Consider the following 20,766-nt stretch of genomic DNA (forward strand, 5'->3'; position numbering starts at 1 on the left):
TGAAAGGTCTCCATGTAGTCCAGCCACATTATGAAAGTGAGCACAGAGTCAGAATTAACAGGCATAGAATAGAAACAGTAATGAAACAACTGCTTCCTCCTTCCTTCCACTGTTGATGTTAGTATCTGAACTGAGAAGGTGACCTTTTAAAAGAAAGATATTAATAAAATGTTTATCTCAGCTGAGGCAGAAAAATTAAATGAAATAATCTGTGCCAACATATCAAATGAATTCAAATCATTCAAAGTGTGGATATAATGCTCAGAAGATGATTCCATGATTGAAATAACTTCCAGTACCTTGGTGAGAGTTTCCATGGTGAGTGACCATTCAGTGACCAGTTCATCCCAGCAGGTCAGAGAGGACAGGACAGAGAGGAGGTCGTCCCACAGTTCTCTGCTGATGTAGACGTTTAAATTCCCCTTAATCCAGGCGACTATCAGTGTCTGTAAAGACAGAGGGGAATGAAATGATAGAAAGTTATATTAGGAAAGTTCATTAAGGTGCTCAGAAAATAACGTTTGATAAATAATAAAACCCACCACTGTGCAAGCAGGACTTCTTTTAACTGATTAACATTACTATATTCTGAATAGAAGAGATGAAGGCAGCTGGATAAGAGCACAAGACCAAGAACATATTCAAATAAACTACTTCATTAGATAATTAAAACATCACCATGAATGGCATCATGTGCTTTTACACAATTTACACTGCAAAGTACATCTTTTTTAAATTTGTCTTTGTAGTCAACTATATTTTAAGTATTTAGAGCACCACAAGCCAGTCTGTCTACCATAAGCTGTGCTGCTATAAACAATAGCAATTTTATTGACTTTTATGACTGCAATGGTTTTCATATTCGTTTATCATTTTTAATATAGCACAGAGACACCTCTGTCTTATTCTATCACACAGATAATAATCTGGATAATACTGTACAAAACCATATGTTTACAACCTACAAAACATACCTGGAGTGTGTGATATAGTGATAGTGATATACCTGAAAGATAGGTCCAGCCAGTCTGCCTGACAGTGTGTTGCTCTTCTTGCCCTGTGGCATGATGGATGGAGGCCTTTTCATTACTGACTCCGTCACCCTCAGTAGAACCAGTAGTATCTGCTCCCTGCAAACAAATGTGACAGAACCCTTAACATCATGATTCTACTGAAATGTATTTAAATGTCTCCCAGTCCACAGTAACAAGTGCAGTTTATTTTGTATCTGGTGTCTGTGCTTCTTTTTTTTTTTTACCATGTTTTCTGGTCCATGGTCTCATGCATGACGAGGCTACGGTAGATGTTCAGGACTCGCTTGCACATGTCCACATGCTCCTCCAAAAGGATCTTGATGTCGTTGGCTGGCTCCAGTAGGAAAACGTTGGAGGAGTGGGTGATAAATACCTGAAAAGGAAACAAGCAGTTGAGATGTTAAGTAGAATAGGTCCACAAACACAGAGAATTCTTCAAGGTAAAATGAGAACGTGTGTACCTGTAGTGTAGTCTGAACTCCAGCATGGACACTGTACTCCAGCAATTCACTGTCACTTGCCTTGTTCATTCCCTGAAGATGAGAGAAAAAAACAACACACAATTAAAGTTATATTACCTAAATATATACAAGCAAATACACACATTCTTCTTTCTTAAAACTAGACTGAAACAAATCAACTATTTTCTTTAATTAATAAATATCCATTTTTAGGCAAAAAATTGAAATTGGAAGATAAGATTGGTGTAACACAGTACAGCCTAGAAGACTGTTTTCCAAGCCTTGGATTTATAGTATGAAGCCCCATGGTGAAGTCTGCGGACCTTCCCAGTAAATTAAATCACCCTTTCTTTTCTAGTGGTCTGACCAACCCAGGAACCACAGTAAATCACTATATAAAGATCTGTTCACATGGACTACGTTTATTTGAAGCACTTAAGGGTATGATGACTGATATCAGGTTTTCCCTCACCTCATCCTCCTTGTCTCCGAGCTGAGAGCCTGAGTCCAGACTGCCACCAGTGGCTATGGGATAAGGACCCTCCTCCGGCTCTTTCATAAACACTGGCCTGTCCTCCATGGAGATCCACTCCTGGTAAACACGGACCACTTTACGCATCGCTGCAGCTTCACACATGGGAAGGAGAAATGCCTACATTGGTGGAGACGGACATAAATATTAACAGGTAATACTAGTAATACATATACTGTATTGATTATTATGGACTTTAAATCATACACAAAAAAGGATAGCAGTGAAAAACCAAGTAAAGAAGACATATTGTATGATGAAGAACAGAAAAACAGGTGGACTAATGATATTGTTAATAAAATCTGATATTAAAAACAAACCACCTAGATCCACTCCACTGCAGACATAAACATTACATGAAAGTGCTGGTCCCATAAACTTCACACTCCCTGAAAAATAAAGTTATTTGTCCTTCACCTGTCTAAAGATCTCAGTGATGAAGTTGACGTTGGTTCTGGAGTTGGTCAACACTCTCCTCACCACCTCCATGTCTGTCAGCTGCTCTTCATCCATGGAGCAGAGCGAGGAGGAGCTGGGCTCCCTCTCTGTCAATGTGGATGTGTTGGAGTGGCTTTGTTCAGGCTCACTCCCAGGCCCTGGACCACCAGATAACCCCATGCTGCCTCCACCTGGTCCAGATGAGCCCCCGCTACCTTCCAGGTGGCTGTCAGATCGAAGCCCACCTCCACCGCTGTCATCAGAGCTGCCTGCAGAGCGAGCTGCCAGCCCTGCTGCTGCTCGCTGGAGGTGAAAAATTTTGGTTATATTACAAGCAAGAAAATAAATACAAATAAGAAAATAATGTCCCATATATATTTTTGTGTCGTGTTGTCAGCTATGCACACATCTGGTGTAATAGAACATTATTACAGTATTCAATAATACATTATTATTATTATTTCCAGCTAATATCTTCATCAATCTTTTACAAACCTAAAGTCTAGTGGACTTTTTTCAGGATAAACCCTCTCAACAACAGGAGTTGATGCCTTGTTTAAAAAAGAAGAGCTGATATATAACTAGAGCTCCAATAATCAGTTGATTAATTGAGTAGCTGATGATCAAAAAATTAATCAGTAAATACTTTTATAATCAATTAATCTTGGGTCATTCTTCAATGTTAAAATTCGCTGGTTCTATCTTTTCTAATGCAATGATTTTCTGTAGGGCCGACCCTAATGCTGTGAACAGTTGCCATGGTAATTGATGTCCAAATCAGTATTCAAATGCATCTGTTTTTGTCTTTTGAAGAAAGGGATGAAATATTGTATCGGCTTCACAGGAAAAGAGGACTGATAAAAAGCCAAAAATCAAGCTCCTCTATGGTGTTTTATCATTCTCAAAACCCATGCACATAAAATCCAGGCATGTCCTGTGAGGGAGTATTTCTGCTCTGCTTCCCCCCCCGCCCTTGTTTCCGCTATTTTGAGGAGACAAGGTCCACCCTCTTGCAAAGCTTTAAATATCTGCAGGTAAATCTCACTGAAGCTTTGAAGCCCCAAAAAATGCTATTTGGTACAGCCCAGATTTCCTTGGACTTAGATTTGGACTATTGGTTGGTTGGCCAAAACAAGATATTTGAAGACATCATTTTGGACTCTGTGGTGGAAATCTGTCACTATTTTAAAGAAATAACTAATTGATTAATCACTAGAAACAAATAAAAAACACCCTCTGTTGCCAAAATATGTGTGTGTGTCACCTGTATGTTCTTGGGGACATTCTCTCCTTCTGTTCCTGGGATGTGTGTCTGTGTGTTGGGTCGTGGCTCGAGCCAGAAGGAAACCAGCCAGCGGATGAAGATGACTCGGGCCTGGAGGAAGCTCTCCTTGGTGCAGTACAGTGTTTCGCCGCCATCCTGCTCTCTGCGTACCACACTGTAGTAAGGCTTAGGCCGCATTGGAGGCACATCTGCAGGTAGAAAAGAATTATTTTTTAAATGTCCTCCTGTAACAATGATAAAAACTAATGTTCAATGTGTGTCAACAGGCTACTGGGTTTACAGTATCCAGTAGCTATTAAAGATTTAACTGACCCAGTATTGGGTTGTAGAGACTGGTTTCCATGGCGAAGTTAGGAAAGATGTGAGGAAGGTAAAACTTCCTGAAATGACCAAAGAGGAAGCTGAAGCCACGCTCATGGTTCTCTTTACAACGCCACTCAAGAGACTTGGCCTGGTGGAAACACAGACACACAAAGACAAACAAGTTCGTGTTACAATGAGAGCATTACACACGCGAAATAGTGTCAAGTGGAGAAGAGCACCATTGTTTTAGGGGATAATGTTATCAGTGTGTGTATGCCTGCATCTGTGTGTCATAGCAGCAAGAAGAGGAAATACAAGAACAAAGTCTGTATGTGTCAATAAGTGATGAAATTTGTATCTGAAAAAGTTAGGCTCTGTCCACACATACACAGGTTTTTAAAGAAGCAATGTGTGATGTTGTCTCCTGTGTTTGATGTCAATGTCCGCCGCTATCTGAGTGGTTACCCTGTCTGTTTATATGAGATGCTTTTTCATGCAAAGGGGAAATGGTATGAAATTCAGCCTCAGCACAAGACTACTTCTGCCTGTGGCAGTAGCAACAACATAAATGAGGGCACCTGTGGATGCATGTTGTACCTGTCATCATCAAAAAAAACACAGACCTAGAGGTGAAGGATCTTGTCATCAACTTCTACCAAACACATGGTATTGACTGCACAGCAAAGTAAAACAAGCCCAAACTAAATCCAAAGACTACATGGACAGAAGGGGGACATTTCCTTTGAAAGGACAGAGAAAGTTTTACGGACATTGTTGTCAATAATGGATCTGTTCCAATGCATCAATGTTTGCTAATACATGATAGCTTTGGTCAGTCTGCTGTCCATTTTGAACATATTATTTAGCATTAGCACATTAGTGTTTCTGTTGGTGCTTAGCAAAGTAGATATAACTAGATGTAAGCACCATTTAAATTAATTCAGCTATACCAAAGCTGCTGTACAGTAAATAATTCATATGCAGTTTAACAAATAGCCTAGGTATAGGAGCACGTGTGTGTGGAGGCTATATGCATCACTGGCAACTATGACCTCATTATGCATTATGATTGCGGAGTATTTGAGTTTGTACATTGACTGAATAGATGTTTTATCGTCTGTTTGTAGAAAGAAACAAAAGGACACTGAAAGTACAATGATGGAAAAGGGAGACAAAAACACATGCTGTTAAAAATGTTTGAATAAAAACAGCACTATGCTGGAGGAAAATGTGAACAGCAAACACATTTTCATGCCTTATTATTACAATATGCTCCTTGTTTATGGCGATATGGGGATGGTCTGTGTAGGTGAATTTTCATGTGATGTGTGTTTTCATATGGACAGAGATCTTTCCTGAAACTGTCCCAAAACACTGATCTGGATGGAGATTGTTTTAGTGTAAATGCTGGTTTATAAATATCCAAGTATGTGTGGACGAGGCCTTAGTGGTAGCATGACAGGATTAATAGTTTCTTCATTTGATAATGTCAGCAAATGACGGGCCTGGTTTCTCCCCTATGTTTAGCATTAGTGGCATTAGTAAGGCATCCCAAGTGTAATGATGTAGTGTTAGCGGTGTTAGTAAGAAACGATGATAATACCTGGTTTACCATGTATTTGAGTAGAGCTTCTAAAAAGTAAGCAGTCAGGTCTTCCTGGTTCTTGTCACCTGATTGGGGAGGAACCAATGGAGTGATCTCTTCTGGGGTAACCTGAGCTGCAGGGGGGGAAAAGCAGGGAGATATAATGTTCATATCACAATCAGTGAGCAAAATATGTTGTTGTTTGCCTAATACATTGCATACATTTGTATATATAATACAGTAGACTAGTATGTGTGTGTGTGTGTGTCTGTGGGTGTGTGTTTGTGCTTGTTCTACTAACTCTCTGTCAAACTCAATGGTGGGTTGATCAGCGTGTCCAAGGTGCGTGGGGTCCCATTGCAGAGTGGAGCTGGAAATCCGGGAATCAAACAGGCAAACATGCAGAGCTGCTCACGCTCTGCATTATTCTGTAACGCCTGCATCCACAGCAAGAACAGGCGCACACCTTCACGACGAATCTACAGTGTAGAAGAGAGGGAGAGGTGAGGAGAAACCTAAATTGGTTCATATTACTAATTAATTTTTTTTTGACTAAAGATTACATTTCTCATGAACCCTGTCATTACAATGAAGGTGGCAGCAGTCAATTTGTTTCAAAGACAAGAGTAGTTATTACCGGATTACATCCAAATACACATTCTAAGTACTCAGGTGAAACGTAAAACTAACTATTGAAAAGTGATATTCATGCAGAATTTAAGCTGGAAGATTACCTGCTGTATGAAAACTAAAATTATAAATAACCTGCCTGTACTTTTAGAGTGAACACATACCAGAATTCCTCTGGTCATTGGGAGATATAAAGGGCTGGCTGGAGACCAGAGGATCCAAAACCTTCGTAACGAGTATAATTTGAAAAAGTACCATACTTTGTTTGAATGTAAAAATGGAAGTAACATTAATCACAGAGAAAGGTATTTGCCAAACTATTACTTAAACCAGCAATCCATGTTCAAATTAACTTTGTTATTACAATCAGACAAGCAAACGGTTATTTATAAACTAAATTTAATGTTTTTAATGTCTTCCCTCTGTTTAAATAAAATTTGTGCATTTTAGCTATGCTGAGTTCTATCATTTTGTTATTGTATGTTCTGTCTGTGCTTCATACAATGTCATCATCTTGAGTCACATAAAATAAATGAAACGAAACTGTAATTAACTTAATGACAAAATCAATTACTGTGTATTACTAAATATTCTTTCATGCATCAGTACACAAGATGGGTAAAGGTGTGCATATTGTAAAATATAGTATAATGGCAACAAAGACTCACAATCATCTAAGTTAATACCAATATCAGAAAATTTCATGCACTCAGAATTTATTGATCATACAGAGATGCAAAATTATGCAGTTACTTCTTTGGTGAACACTTTTTATGTAATTTATATGAGAAAAAAAAGATGAGAGCAGGCTGTATAACATCCCCTTAGGAGGTAGGGAGGATTAGGATCTAGGAGGGTGGTGGACAGGGTTATCAGCAAAACAAAGCAGTACCTTCAGAGAGTTCCCAGTGTGCAACAGCTTCTTGAGGATCAACCCTGAGGGACAAAGAAATGTCAGCCTGGGCGTTTCAAACTACAATACACAGTGAATATAGGTTTAGACAGCTCTGACAACATTAAAAGCTGATTTTGCACACTGCAGTAAAGCATATGTTAATGTTGATCACCTTGTAACTCATACAGGTCTTAGATAAAAGGCCATTTGCCCTACTGATCCTCAGTAAAGATCAACAGTTTGATAGCCTCAGTGCCAGAGTAAAATACATGCAGGGTAATAGGACAACATCAGTACTACACTGCGCCATGCATTCTTCTCTTTGCAAAGTTTAGATGCTGGTTGGTCTCTGACATTACATGAAAGTGGCCATGTGGCCCAAAACCAACACCACATAGTTATCTGGGATGATCTGATCTGCTGCACGCATGTATAAGATCTACTGTAATGTGTTTCAGCATAGGGGATGAGGGCAGTTTTCTGTGAGTTACCGATGCTGTGGAACTGCCATCGGCTCTGGATTCTCTCCGGCAAGAGCTGGAGGATTTTCTGGAGAAGAAAAAGAGGGAAAAAAACTGCAAGTCAAGAAGCATAAATAGAAAACAGACAATAAATTACAGAAAAATACTATAAAAATATGTACATTAATGATTAAGATTTCACTGGTTCACATTATCTGTTATTATTAGTATTAATCCCTTTTATCAATTCTATTTGTTTTTAATTTCGTTTTGTCTTTTTAATCCCTTTTATGTAGTTATTATTCTAAGTTTTAATTAATTCTATTTCATTACCATCATTTTAATTCTATTTTGTTGTATGCCATTGTCATCATTTTTAGTCCTTTTTTTTAAGTTTAGTTTTTATTTCTCTCTATTACAGTCTTCACTTGTTCTGTCTTACTATTGGTTTGTCAGTCATCTGTTAAGCACTTTAAATTGGCACTAACGTATAAAAAGTGCTAAACAAATTAAGTTTGATTGATTGATTGTTTGGTTGTTCACTGGATTCAGATAATTTAATGGCAGAAAATATATATATAAATGTAAGTCAATGTGACAGTTATAAGTAATCAACAGACCATTTCCACAGCAGCCATATTGATATGTAATAAACACAGGTGTTACCAATGATACTAATTAAAGTCCCTTAACTGTATCAGAGTCTTTCCAATGAGTCAGCATGTACAACAGCGGCGCCCTGACTCTGTTTGACCTGAATGGAACAGAAACTTTAGTATCATGGTAACACCTGTGTTTGCCCTTTTATTTCATGTCAAAATGGCTGCCGTCCTGCTCTAATTTGAACTGATACCTACGAGAGAGACACTATATTAAGCACAGTCTTTATTCAAGTACTCACTGGATTTCTGCTTTGGCCAGCCTTGTTCTGAATTTCAAGTGTGTAAAGGGCCAAGTAGAGGTCAGCACCACACACACATACTGACTCTGCTATCTTATCCTGGCTACTTTAAGCACCACCACCCAGTACTGAGTGTTGCTAAATGCCAGTGGTCTCAGTCTGAGGTCAATGCCAGCTGGTTGCTGTGGTGCCGACCAAGACCACCTACAGAAATTAGAGCGCCTGGAATCACAAACACTTCACTGACTAGTTTCACAACATAGTGTCAGAGCTCCACTCTGTTGTCATGTTGCATTGAGTATTTACTGAGGGTTTTCTCCATTTTCTATGGAGTCCCTATTTAATTAGAATTGTGCAATAGTGTTTTATTACCTCAAAGATGAAGAGGATGGAGTCCAGCTCCTCCCTCTGAGATTTGTGACCTGAAACACACACATTAGTTTGAATGAAATCACAATGATATAGCTTAATAGCAATGGTATACTGATTGTCTATTTTCTACTGTATGAATGCTGACCAAACACAACTCATCTTAATTGTTTGGATCTTGATGTTGACAGTGAGTAAAACTTACCCTTTTGCTTGAGGCTGACCTCAATGGTAACAAAATTCTCAAAGAAGACATAGTAGATATGGGAATAGTTCTGGTCGAAGAACTGTTTCAACTCTGAAGGCTCTGCATTTTCTGGAAAATGAGAGATGAAATAAAGTTCCGAATTTTCTAACACACACACAGGAGATGAACACTGAAAACTGTCCACAAACCTGCCCTTAATTCCTCCAGGAATTTAAACTTTCTCAGTGCTGACAGCAGTGTTCAGCAATCAGTCTGGTTCCATGACATCGTAACTGACTACGTTTACATGTTTAAAATATTCCAACTAAGCTGTTTTGTATTCCTATTTACATGGAGTCATGCCTGCTCCGATTAAGGTAATGATGTACAAAGGGTACAAAATAAGCAACAGTCACCAGCAAACTGAAACTATTGAGTGGCCAGTAAAATGTGAACATTCACTAGCCATTTGGCCAGTGAACAAAAAAATGAACTTTGCATCCTATGGCTATGCCCTGCAGAGGATAAAAAAACCTGCTGGTATCCAAGTCTTTGATAATGTTTAAAAGTAGGTGCATTTATCCCCTGACCAAAGATTGGGGCTTTTCTTTTCTTTTCTGCATGCATCTCTCCAGCCTTGAAGACTATTGGCTAGTTGGTGCACAGAACTGATCGTAAACAGGCAAGACGCCATCTGTTGCACACTGGGGTAAAAACCCTAAGGCGCATATTTTGATAGCTTAGTATACATGTCTAAAGATTGCTCCTAAACCCAAAAAATACTGGCATATCCTGTATGCTTAATTGAAAAATGCGACATACAGGATAAAGACTAATTTGGAATATCCAAACATAATATAAAATAGTCATGAGCTGTAACAAATTTGGACTTTAAAATAAATATAGATGACTTTGAAAGGGACAATTAAAATAACTAAGGGCTTTTCTCTGTCCATTTTTAGTCTAAATGATTTAGACTCTGAAGTCTAAACACATTGATGACAGTGAGAAAAAACAAACCTGTTGTGAGCTTGTGAAGACCACACATTTGTGAATTTTCATCACAGGAAGGATGTGTTTGAGTGATGTAACCTCACTGCAGTATCTGGGTTCTCAAAACAAGCAGTAAAAAAGACTGACAGTCCAGTCCGCGTTCCAAATACATTTTCAGATATGTACTACTGTAAAGGCTGGGAAGTTTACCTTTACATGTGTGTTCTGGACTAAATCTGAACACCACTGACTGTCAGCAGCAAGGAGACACACTGACTCAGATACAGAGATAAAATACACAATCTTACTGAGAATACGGCCATTACTATGGTTCAGGGTCAAAAGTGAAAGAAAATACACAAGCATGCAAGACATTGGTATATGTATACACTGACAACACACATAAGCATGTGCACACGTACACACATTTAGAAGAGCCTCTGGTGATAGACTCTGGGTTTGTTTATATGAAGTCTTAAAGCTGAACTCTGCCACACACACACACACACACACACACACACACACACACACACACACACACACACACACACACACACACACACACACAGGGGCTGTCTGTGTTCTATGCCATAGTAGTTGCCCTTGTAAGGTCTTAGTGGTCTAGCTGAATGGTTTTCTATCTCTTTCTCTGGGCACTGACGTTTTTAACACTATTAAAACAGCATTTTCAAATTACCAGAGATGAAATAGAATCAACATTTCATAACACAATTATAATGACCAGCAATATTGTTAAAATGTTCTGGACATGTCCAAAAAGTACTGATACACACAGGGAAATCATTTTATCAAGATTTACATTGAAGCCCTCTCAATAAATTAAAATGGCATCATGTCTTCTGAAATGCTTTAAGTGATGCAAAACATGTTGTATGCTGCACCTGCGCACCTGCATCTGGGAGACTATCACGAACTTTGGTTGAAGCTGGACAGTGTTTACAGTGAATATTTCAATATGCAGTAAGTAAACACAGTTTTAATAATCATTAAAGTTGATAACCTTACCTGAATAAGTGTTTTTGAAAACAATTACATAACAAGAAGTTGTTCAAGGGATCGTCATGGTAGAATGAAAGGCTGAGTTTGACCTCTAATAACAGAAGCACCAAATAGCTTTTACACATAATACTATCTTATTTAGAGGATGGCTAGATTATTAACCTCCATATAAACATTGTCAAGGTTTAGACAGTATCCTGTTTTTTACTCTGACGTCAACAGCAGGGCTAAACAGGGCTGGGGAACAGTTACTTAATAACCTGGCTGCATCAAAAGGATTGCAAAGCGATGAAATGGCTTCTTGTTGAACTATTCTTACAGATCAGATATGCACTATTCTATTACAAAACTTTAAAACAACAGTCTTGGTTCCCACCTCTCAATGGTTAACACTAAAATAACTAAATTAAAATCAGTTTGAGAATGAGAACGATGGCTACATGAACAACAGTAATTCTTGCAGTGACATTTATTATTTAACCTGCTCCATTTATCAATTCTTATCAGTGCTGCAACTAATAGTGCCCATACGCATTTTCTTCAAGTGGTGGTCTGGCACCAACCATCATTATTAAAACTGTGTGTTGTTAGCTTTTGTTCAGCTTTCTGGCCATTCCTTCTCTAACAATGTGACTTCAAGTGTGTTTGTTTGTGCACGTCTCTGGGATTGTTATCAAGGCCTTGTGTTCCCCATAGAGCACAGAGAGGGGGCACACCCCATTCTCTCACTGTCCGGTCCAGCACCACACACACACACACACACACACACACACAGCAGTAGCTCTTACAATAGAAACAGGAAGTTGAGCTACTGTATAGAGACACAGAGAGGAAATAGTAGAGGCTGTTTCCCTCTCCGGTCAGTGTGTATGTGTGGGTGTGTGCATGTGTGAGAGCCAGTGTGTATCAGGGAAAAGATATACACACATACCCATTACCCTGTCATCCTCCCATTCTTCCATACATTGCAAACACAGGTTCGAACCACTGCAGCTGGTGCTGTGTTGCAACACAGCTAAACATGTACAAGAAACACTCGCATTTCTCACACACCAGGTCTTTGTCCAGCACCGAGACACACCCCTGGACAAATCACAACATTCTGACTAACAGATTGTAGCATCACGCTGCTTAACTTTATGTAGTCAGCTTCATACACACATCTACTCCCACAGTAGTAAAAGCATAACATCTGATTCTCTTTTCTACAGACCTGAAGTTCAAATCCATTCAAAAATCTGTCAATGTAAATGAGCTGCCACTTGCACACTCTTCTAACCCAACAGATTCTTTTGACAGCGGATAAAGCTAGCCTCGTTTACTTTAGCACAACAGTACATTATTTCTATTTTTAGCCTGTATACCCTAGGCTTATTAATTCCCTTCATAGGCATTCTGAGGGAAATGTGAAAAAACAGCAATAACTTTTAAGATGAACGGATGTAGAAAAACATAACTAATAAGTGATCAAATGCTTTGAAATGGACTACAGATGAGATGCCGAATTCGTGAGCGGATACTAAAAAAATCTGAAATTACCTTTAAGTTTGTTACAAAAAGGTAGTGCATCAGTTTTCAAGCGAGTCAACTTTGAATTTCATGATTTTCGAGAGGAGTACGGGTTACAATCCCAGTATGCACAGACTGGCACGTAGAAGCTAACCTGTTAACTGCTTAATAATGATGTTTAACTTACCTATCACTATTCTGAGATGTTTCAGCCTCGTCAACACGTCCTTCTTTGGGTCCAACACTTTCTGTGTTGATTTTTTAACGTCCCCATGAGGTTTTTTGGAAAACATTCCTGGGGCAGAAGACACAAGAATGCGATGGTAGACAGCAAGGAGGGGCTAGCTGTGTAGCCACTTAAACAACCTCAGCTAGCGTTAATCTTCAAACTATAACGAAAAACCGTTGCTCCTGGGACATTTATTAACGCCGCGCTGCGACCTAGCAGCCCTCCGCAATAGCGCGGAGTATATCAAAGGGTAAATTTAGTCGGAGAAGGCGCATTCTGTTTAAACTAAGACAAATATGTAAAACGTAGCGGGGCAAAGCATCCATCCATCGCACCTCCCTTCCACAACAGTCTGCAGCCTGAAGGCTAAACTAGCTAGTTAGCTAGCTCGGCTGTTCACTTAGAAAACATCATGGCGGAGGGAGGAGGGAAAACAAAATAATGGATACCAGAGAAATTCAACGACAACATACTTCAACAGTGTGCCAACTTTGATTATTCAGCTTAGACTATATCATATATGAATGTTGTTAAATTGCATTATACTTCTTACACAAACAGCGTTTCCAGTTTTACTGGCGATAACATTTTAAACGACTGTCGAAAATTCTGCTCGAGCTCTCCGCCTCGGGCCACAGTGCTGTATCCTGGGTAACGTAGTTTATGATTGGTCGTTAGCCCTTTAGTAACGCGAATATTAGCGATACAGAAAACTACAATTCCCAATACAAATGAGAGCGCCGTAGTGTGATTTGTTTTTAGCTTAGCTGGGGCACACGAGTGAAATTGTAACCGAGAAAAAAATAAGTTAAAGCTTCTTTCCTCTGGAAATTGTTCTTCTTACAACATTCTCCTAAACGTCCTGCACCTCCCCATCTTGTGAGTTATGATTTAATTTTAAGTGTCCTTGTTAATGTATTTTTGTAACAAGTCATGCTAATCTTGCATGCTACTGAACTGTACTAGCTTGCTAACATGCTAACGTAATGCTAACTCGATGTGTTGTCGTTAATCTTTATTTGTCTCGAATATTTTAATGATTTAAACGGCAAACGGCTAGGTCTCCTAGTCAGTTGAAATTTCTTTCCGTGATTATTTTTTTTAAATAATCAATTCCAACCAATATAATAAATCCATTTACCAAACAGGGGTTCACTCTTGTTTTCTTGGATGCCCATTGACGTAACACAGTATTTCCCACAACATTTCAAGAAGAATTTATCAAATCGATGCTCCAACAACGTATAGATTAATTAAGAAAAAATATATGCTTGATACATCGTTCACTTGGAATAGAATTTCGATGGCTACATAACTATTTACATTTGGTAAACAACTAAGGGATATGGCACAATTAAGAGGATGAAAAAAACAGAAATGTGAATGTATGTTTTTTCATGAATTGATCAGGTGACAAAATTATGTCTTCATCAACAAATTGTAATTATTTGTAATTACAGTTTGTTGAACTGCCAAGCCATTTAAGTTGTCATGTAATAAAAATGTATACATTTTATCACGTCTCTATTGTGTGAAGTGACTGCTCTGTAAAGTCATTTCTCATCTAATACACATTCATGAAGATATAACAATGTATCCTACAGATGGCAAAGCATCAGTAATAATAAAAGTGTCACAGTATCTCTGTTATACAAGCAGATCTAATAATGCTCCCCCAGTGCATGTAGTGTGTGCATATTTTGAAATCTTTTAGCCCTTTATCACATATATAAATATAAATATAAATATATATATATATATATATATATATATATATATATATATATATATATATATATACATACATAATCAAGTTATATGTTAAAAGTGTAAATATGGTTTGTAGATCCCCAAAGGATTCTCACATTGACTTGCTTTCTAACTCTCCCAGTCTGACGCTGACTCATCACCATGCCAGTGCACCGCGATCGGGAAAAGAAGGAGAGCACAGCAGAGGAGATGGAGGTGGAGGAGCAGGAGCAAGAAGCGTCCAGCTCAGAGGAAGAGGATTCTGACACTTCCTCTGTGTCCGAGGATGGAGACAGCTCTGGTGAGAAATTCTGAGAGAGTAGAAAATGAGCACAACACTCTTATTCAAATTATTTTAATGGCTGGAATGAATTTCAAATCTTTTATGGCCGGTCGACACACAGCCAATCAGAAATATGTGTTTGCCAGGTTTTGCTTCCATGCTGACTTCTGAGAGGCTTCCTTCTTCCATCACAACTCATAATGCCTAATCTTGTGTGTGTCTTTGTCATGTTCCAGAAATGGATGAGGAGGACTGTGAGCGCCGAAGGATGGAGTGTCTGGATGAAATGTCCAACCTGGAGAAACAGTTCACAGATCTCAAGGACCAGTAAGGCTGAAATTGATTTATGTCAAACTTGCTTTTTGACTTTGACATTTAAAAAGTGAAATTAAAAAAGCATTCACAGAAATTAGCTCTGGCCATAGTTAGATCTGTGTGTTTGTGTGCAGGCTGTATCGTGAGCGTCTCAGTCAGGTGAACAGCAAGCTGGCAGAGGTGGAGGCTGGCCGGGCAGCAGAATATCTGGAACCTCTAGCAGTGTTGCTAGAGAACATGCAGGTTCGCACCAAGGTGGCAGGTAACCTCAACACACCGATACACACTCATGAAGGCTTAGACACACTTTGGCCTCCTCATTCACCCTCCTATTGTGTTTCACCTTCTGTCTTTGTCAGGTATCTACAGAGAGCTGTGTCTGGAGTCTGTGAAGAACAAGTACGAGTGTGAGACCCAGGCAGCATGCCAGCACTGGGAGGTCAGGCACACACACATTTATACTTCTGTACTTGTGAGTTAGGTTGGCAAAAGTAATAGAAGATTAAAGATTTTTTAAGAAATCTGAAAATAGAAATGACAATTGTCAGGGCATATAACCAATAATCTGGTGATCTTTACAAATCAAGACTTGATTAACATTAAACAAAAGAATTGACAGCACTGCTAAAAATGTGTTTATTCTGAAAAATCTAAATGAATCGTGAACTTAAAATCAAAAGTCAAATTGTGGATTTGGAGAATTTTGATACCGCTAAGTCTAACACAAACCTAAATCTAATTATAATCTTAATCTTAAAATCAAGACTTATCCCTCACTCTGCTCATTAAGGCTCCATTCCAAAATTGGTTCTTACAAAGCCATACAAACACACACACACACACACACTTTAATTACCTTTGGCCCTACAAAGAAGCATTGCAGCTGTGATACATTTGTATGCATGTATGTATTTGTATGCACATATTTGGATGCATGCTTGTGTGTTCGATCTGATGGTTTCTTCTAATTTTATGTCTATGCTTGTGTGTGTCTGTGTGTGTGCAGAGTGAGAAGTTGCTGCTGTTTGATACAGTACAGAGTGAACTGGAGGAGAAAATCAGACGACTGGAGGAAGACAGACACAGCATAGATATTACATCAGGTAGAGCACAGTCATTACATTATGTTATGTTACGCTCGTGCAACTAAATACAACACATTTTAATTACAGCAATAACGACACACTTCAAACATCCATCACATGCTTTATATTCAGTGCATCACAATGCATTTTAATCTGTCTTTGTCTCTGTCAGAGTTGTGGAATGACGAGGTTTCAGGAAGGAAGAAGAGGAGAGACGCTTTGAGCCCAGATAAGAAGAGGAGACGACCTTCAGTGGTGTCTGATATCCTTTCACTGTTAATACTTCTGTTATTGTTCACACTGATATTACTGAGTGCTTCTACTTTTACTGCATCTATAAATCCCAAATGCCAGAATCTAGATTGTCTGTCAGATTTGAATTCCTTCCTGCTCCTTGTGGCACTGTCCTTAACTCTGCACACGCCCATATATTGTTTACATGCTGCCTGACTTGGACATCCTGGAGGACTGGACAGCTATCAGAAAGGTGTGCAACATCAGTGTTAATTTTGACAGCAGATTTAGATTTAGTCATAGTCTTTTGACTAAAGTGCCATTTAGTTTTAGTCATCTGAATTCTTTTAGTTTTTGTCTAGTTTTCGTTGACTAAATATCCTAAGATTTATCCAAATCTACAGAAAATTAATGGACTAAAATCTCAAGTGTAACACGTACATCATATGTCCAACATTAGGTATACTACTTTTCTGCTTCTTTCTCCAGTCATATATCTAACAATACTACATTTAGGGATGCAAATAAGAATTATTTTCATAATTGATTATTTTCTTGATTCATTTATTAGTGTTTTGGTCCATTAAGTGTCAAAAAGTGGTGAAAAATGTTGATCAGTGTTTTCCAAAGCCCAGTGTGAGATCTTCAAATGCTTTGTTACGTCAAAAACACAAAGATATTCAGTTACTTTCAGAAGAGGACTAAAGAAACCTGAAAATACTCACATTTGTCGTCCCTGCCTAACATTTTTAACTCATTTTTATTTGTCGACAAAAGTGTCAAGATATTTCATCATCATAAATTAGTTTTTATTTAGTTATCGCTTCATTTTCATTTGTGGAAATACTGTTGGCAAAAACTGTCACGAAAGTTATTTGCTTGTTCATAATCAGGACCATGTCTTTCTCCGCTGGTGGCGTCGGTGTGTGTCTGTGGAGGCATCTTTTAATAACCGTGTGTGTTGTCTTTCAGGCTGTGGCTACACTGGGTCCCCACAGAGGGAAGGCTGATTCCGACAGTTCTGTCTTCCCATTCAGACCGGACAGAAACAGACCCATTCTCAACTGCTGAGGAGCACACATACACACACACACACACACACCAGGAAACACACGAGGACCTCAAGCACATGCACAATACATGCAAACATACAATACATATGACACACATGGTAGCATTCACTTCACGAGCATTAACACGTACACAGCTGAACATTTATCTGTCTCTCCCACTACACTCCTCAGTGAACAGCGACACCAGTCGGTAAGCTGCATCTCGTGCCAACAAGCACACACAATAAGGACTCGCAGGGTTTACATCAAACAAACAGGAGTAGGAATATTATACCAGTACTTCCGGTCAGGATTGAGCTATTGATTTTGTTTTTTTTTTGTTTTTTTTTGACTGTACCAGTTTGTGATTTCTGTTCACTCAGTGGAGAGTTAAGAAAAACTTTTCCTATTATTGGTGAATTATAAGCAAATAAAGAGTTAAATTCCAAAATGAAACACTATGTAAAGTATTAAGGAAAAATGTGATACCCAGAGCTCAACCTATGCAGGTTTTTAAAGGCTGATTTGTGTTCGAACCACTGAAACTCATTCCAGTATTCATTACAATCATTACTGTGTGACCCACATTTATGTTGTTTTCAGGGAGTAAAAAACAAGAACCACTAGAAACAAAAGTATATGAAATCAGGGAAATCAGAGCATGTGGGTGAAACAAAGTTTCATGTTTGTTTGTCAGTTTTATCATAATCATAATATCTTTTAAATAGGTTAAAAATCCACAAAATGTTACCCGGTAAGTAACAGTTTAAATATGATTTAAATAGACCTTAAATCAGATTTATTTGTTACATGTGTACTTAATCTCATTTCAGACACCTCTGAGCGTTAGATTGCAGCAGTTTTTCTTCACATTAAGTGTCACATTCTGGATCGAAATCTGCTGACAGAGGATTTTCAGTTATTGTTGACATCTTTAATGGATCCACATGGGTCTTGTCCTGCATAAGTCTTTAATACACCCGGGATCTAGCATTTGATTGGTGCTGATGTCTTTATACATTGAAGTGTCTGACAGTGTTCTCTAAGCTGAATTTATTTGGTGTGTCCACATAGTTAAAATAAGTGGGATTCTGTCACCTTGCTATTTGGTAAACCGTTATGTGACTGTTTTTGTTTTTCACACGTTTAGCAACTAGCAGGCTCCGTTATCTGACGTGGACACTTAACAAGCGCGTGCATCCCTATTGTTTGCAGCACTGTATTCACCAGCAGTTCAAAAGCCTTTACAAACATCTAAAATTGAGTTTTATTTGGCGATACTGGAGCTTTTGGAAGGTTCATGGAGTACAGGAAGTCACAATCCTCGCTCACGCAATGACGAGGTCAAGCAGAAGGTTTGGTTTCACAGGCTCCACATCATTGTCATTGTCATTAAACCTGGAGGGTTATTGACAAAGCTTCCAATGACATATGAGCAAATACTGATTTATATATGAGCCTTGTTGATCGTGCCATGAAACATTTTAAATTTTCATTTTGTTTTTTTTATGTGGATCCGTTTCAATGTCTTGCATGAGAATAAATTCTTTTTGTCATGGTGTTTTGAATAGTTAGGTGATCATCATTGGACAGATTGTGCAGTTTTTTGTTGTTTGAGAGAGCATCCAGACCTCCGCAGTGCCTACATTTGACATTTTGCCCCATTCTTCTTTGCACATATTGAAATGGAAAGGCGTCTCTCTAGTTTCAGCTGTGCATCTTGAGAGTTTTTAGGGAGTTATAGTTTGTTGACAAACTCAGTGATAATTGAGATGCACGATAAGGAAAAAGATATTTCAAGAATGTGTGCGCATATGTGACCAAGACAGACTTATTAAGACTAATAATGCTTTGATTTTTCCATATAAAGCCCAAAGTCAGGACGGTATTAGATTTGTACTGGACTCTGACAGTTTAGGCTTTAACTAAACCTTTATAAACCACCAGTGTACTTCCTCATACCACCACCTCTGATGGGAAGTGGTGATAAGAATGCTGCAAAAACAGGGCTTATTTCAGTAGATCCTCTTCTAGACCACATACAGTGTTTATGGGATACCTGAGTGTTTTTAATTGTAATTTTTCCTCACCAAACTCTATTATAAAATCCTATATTTTCAACAAAGGTGGTTATTTTTATACATCAACAAGTCAATTTACTCCCCTCTAATTACCACTACATCACTGTAATTGCAAACCAGACTCAATAACTGAATGTAATACAAACAAAATATGAAAAGTTAAAACACTGAGGTATCCCTTTATATTTCCTATTCAACAGGTATTACTGTTACATTCTCTTCTTACGCATCTACCTCTTCTCTCTGTCGCTCACTCTTTAAAGTAAAATCCATGTTTGCATTATTACTCATGAACATGAAAATGCTTCCATCTTTATGAACATCGTGATAAGAGTTGATTTTGTTGTTAAATTGTATTTCTGGTTTAAATAGCTGTGCAGGTTTGTTTGGATTTTTAGCACCAGGTGTCAGTAGGCAACAATGCTATTTGCACCCAGGGTAGAATTGTCAATTTGGCTTGGTGCCTAAACATAAACAAACTGCGACTGAAAACTTAAAATGATTGTATAAAATTGCTTCAAACTGTACTAAAAACCCCACTCTCTGGGTAGAGGTCCTGTGTTTTGCTTACTCATCCACCACAATCTCCTCCCTATATGGATTTTGTCACTCCTTATAGCTAAACTAGGTGTAAGTAGCCAAATAGCTGTCATGTCATGACTTTTCTCACCCTGGTGCAAATAGACATTTCTTTTAAATAAAGCCTTCTGTGATGGTAACTAATTGTACAAACAAGGAAGGAACTAAACCGTGTCCTTCGATTCCTACCAACCCCACCACTAAATCTTCACTTTATAAAAAAGATGACCAAACTGCCATTTAATAATATTGATTTTATGAAGGAGGTTTTTGAAGATGAAGGTGGTGGGGATGTTAAAGTCAAATCAATATTTTTTGACCGTTTATGTTCAGTAATGTGTCAGTTACATTTGTGTCCTTCTCGTTGATGATGTGGGTGGTTTGTACAATTAAAAATTGTTTTATAAATACTTTGTGGTCTCTCTGTTGTCTGTATTTTTAGCAGTGAAGACACTGACAGCGAGGCTTAGGTGAGCATGTTGATGGTTTCCATTACAGTAAAAGTGCTGGCAGACTAAGTGGAGCCTCCACATATTTAACTCTGGTTCTTTCCAAG

The 20,766-nt window shown here is 38.4% G+C and overlaps 2 protein-coding genes across 8 annotated transcripts in view; one reads left to right on the forward strand and one right to left on the reverse strand.

The window, feature by feature from the left end:
• ralgapa1 (Ral GTPase activating protein catalytic subunit alpha 1) overlaps positions 1-13,195 on the reverse strand; it is a 79,147-nt gene extending 65,952 nt beyond the window's left edge. For 2 of the 7 annotated variants that reach the window (XM_084742199.1, XM_084742195.1), the window contains exons 1-15: positions 12,791-13,195; positions 9,100-9,210; positions 8,898-8,947; positions 7,655-7,712; positions 7,161-7,204; positions 5,940-6,117; positions 5,657-5,772; positions 4,063-4,201; positions 3,730-3,938; positions 2,445-2,768; positions 1,968-2,147; positions 1,496-1,567; positions 1,259-1,407; positions 1,007-1,130; positions 300-446 (exon numbers count right to left, since the gene is read on the reverse strand). In XM_084742199.1, the coding sequence (XP_084598325.1) occupies positions 300-446; positions 1,007-1,130; positions 1,259-1,407; positions 1,496-1,567; positions 1,968-2,147; positions 2,445-2,768; positions 3,730-3,938; positions 4,063-4,201; positions 5,657-5,772; positions 5,940-6,117; positions 7,161-7,204; positions 7,655-7,712; positions 8,898-8,947; positions 9,100-9,210; positions 12,791-12,896 (2,007 nt within the window). In that variant the 5' untranslated portion in view covers positions 12,897-13,195. The remainder of the gene's footprint in view (positions 1-299; positions 447-1,006; positions 1,131-1,258; positions 1,408-1,495; positions 1,568-1,967; positions 2,148-2,444; positions 2,769-3,729; positions 3,939-4,062; positions 4,202-5,656; positions 5,773-5,939; positions 6,118-7,160; positions 7,205-7,654; positions 7,713-8,897; positions 8,948-9,099; positions 9,211-12,790) is intronic. The other 5 variants (XM_084742196.1, XM_084742192.1, XM_084742194.1 and 2 more) reach the window with 4 other exon arrangements.
• Positions 13,196-13,252: 57 nt separating this feature from the next.
• Positions 13,253-17,837, forward strand: brms1la (BRMS1 like transcriptional repressor a). The gene is made up of 9 exons (XM_084742200.1): positions 13,253-13,711; positions 14,724-14,882; positions 15,101-15,191; positions 15,314-15,441; positions 15,539-15,618; positions 16,186-16,282; positions 16,437-16,526; positions 16,687-16,751; positions 17,471-17,837. The coding sequence occupies exons 2-9, from the start codon at positions 14,744-14,746 to the stop codon at positions 17,567-17,569; spliced, it is 789 nt and encodes a 262-aa protein (XP_084598326.1). The 5' UTR covers positions 13,253-13,711; positions 14,724-14,743; the 3' UTR covers positions 17,570-17,837.
• Positions 17,838-20,766: the final 2,929 nt, after the last annotated feature.

Source organism: Lutjanus erythropterus, chromosome 18 (genome assembly GCF_056507025.1).
Source record: "Lutjanus erythropterus isolate fLutEry1 chromosome 18, fLutEry1.hap2, whole genome shotgun sequence".
NCBI lineage: Eukaryota > Metazoa > Chordata > Actinopteri > Lutjaniformes > Lutjanidae > Lutjanus > Lutjanus erythropterus.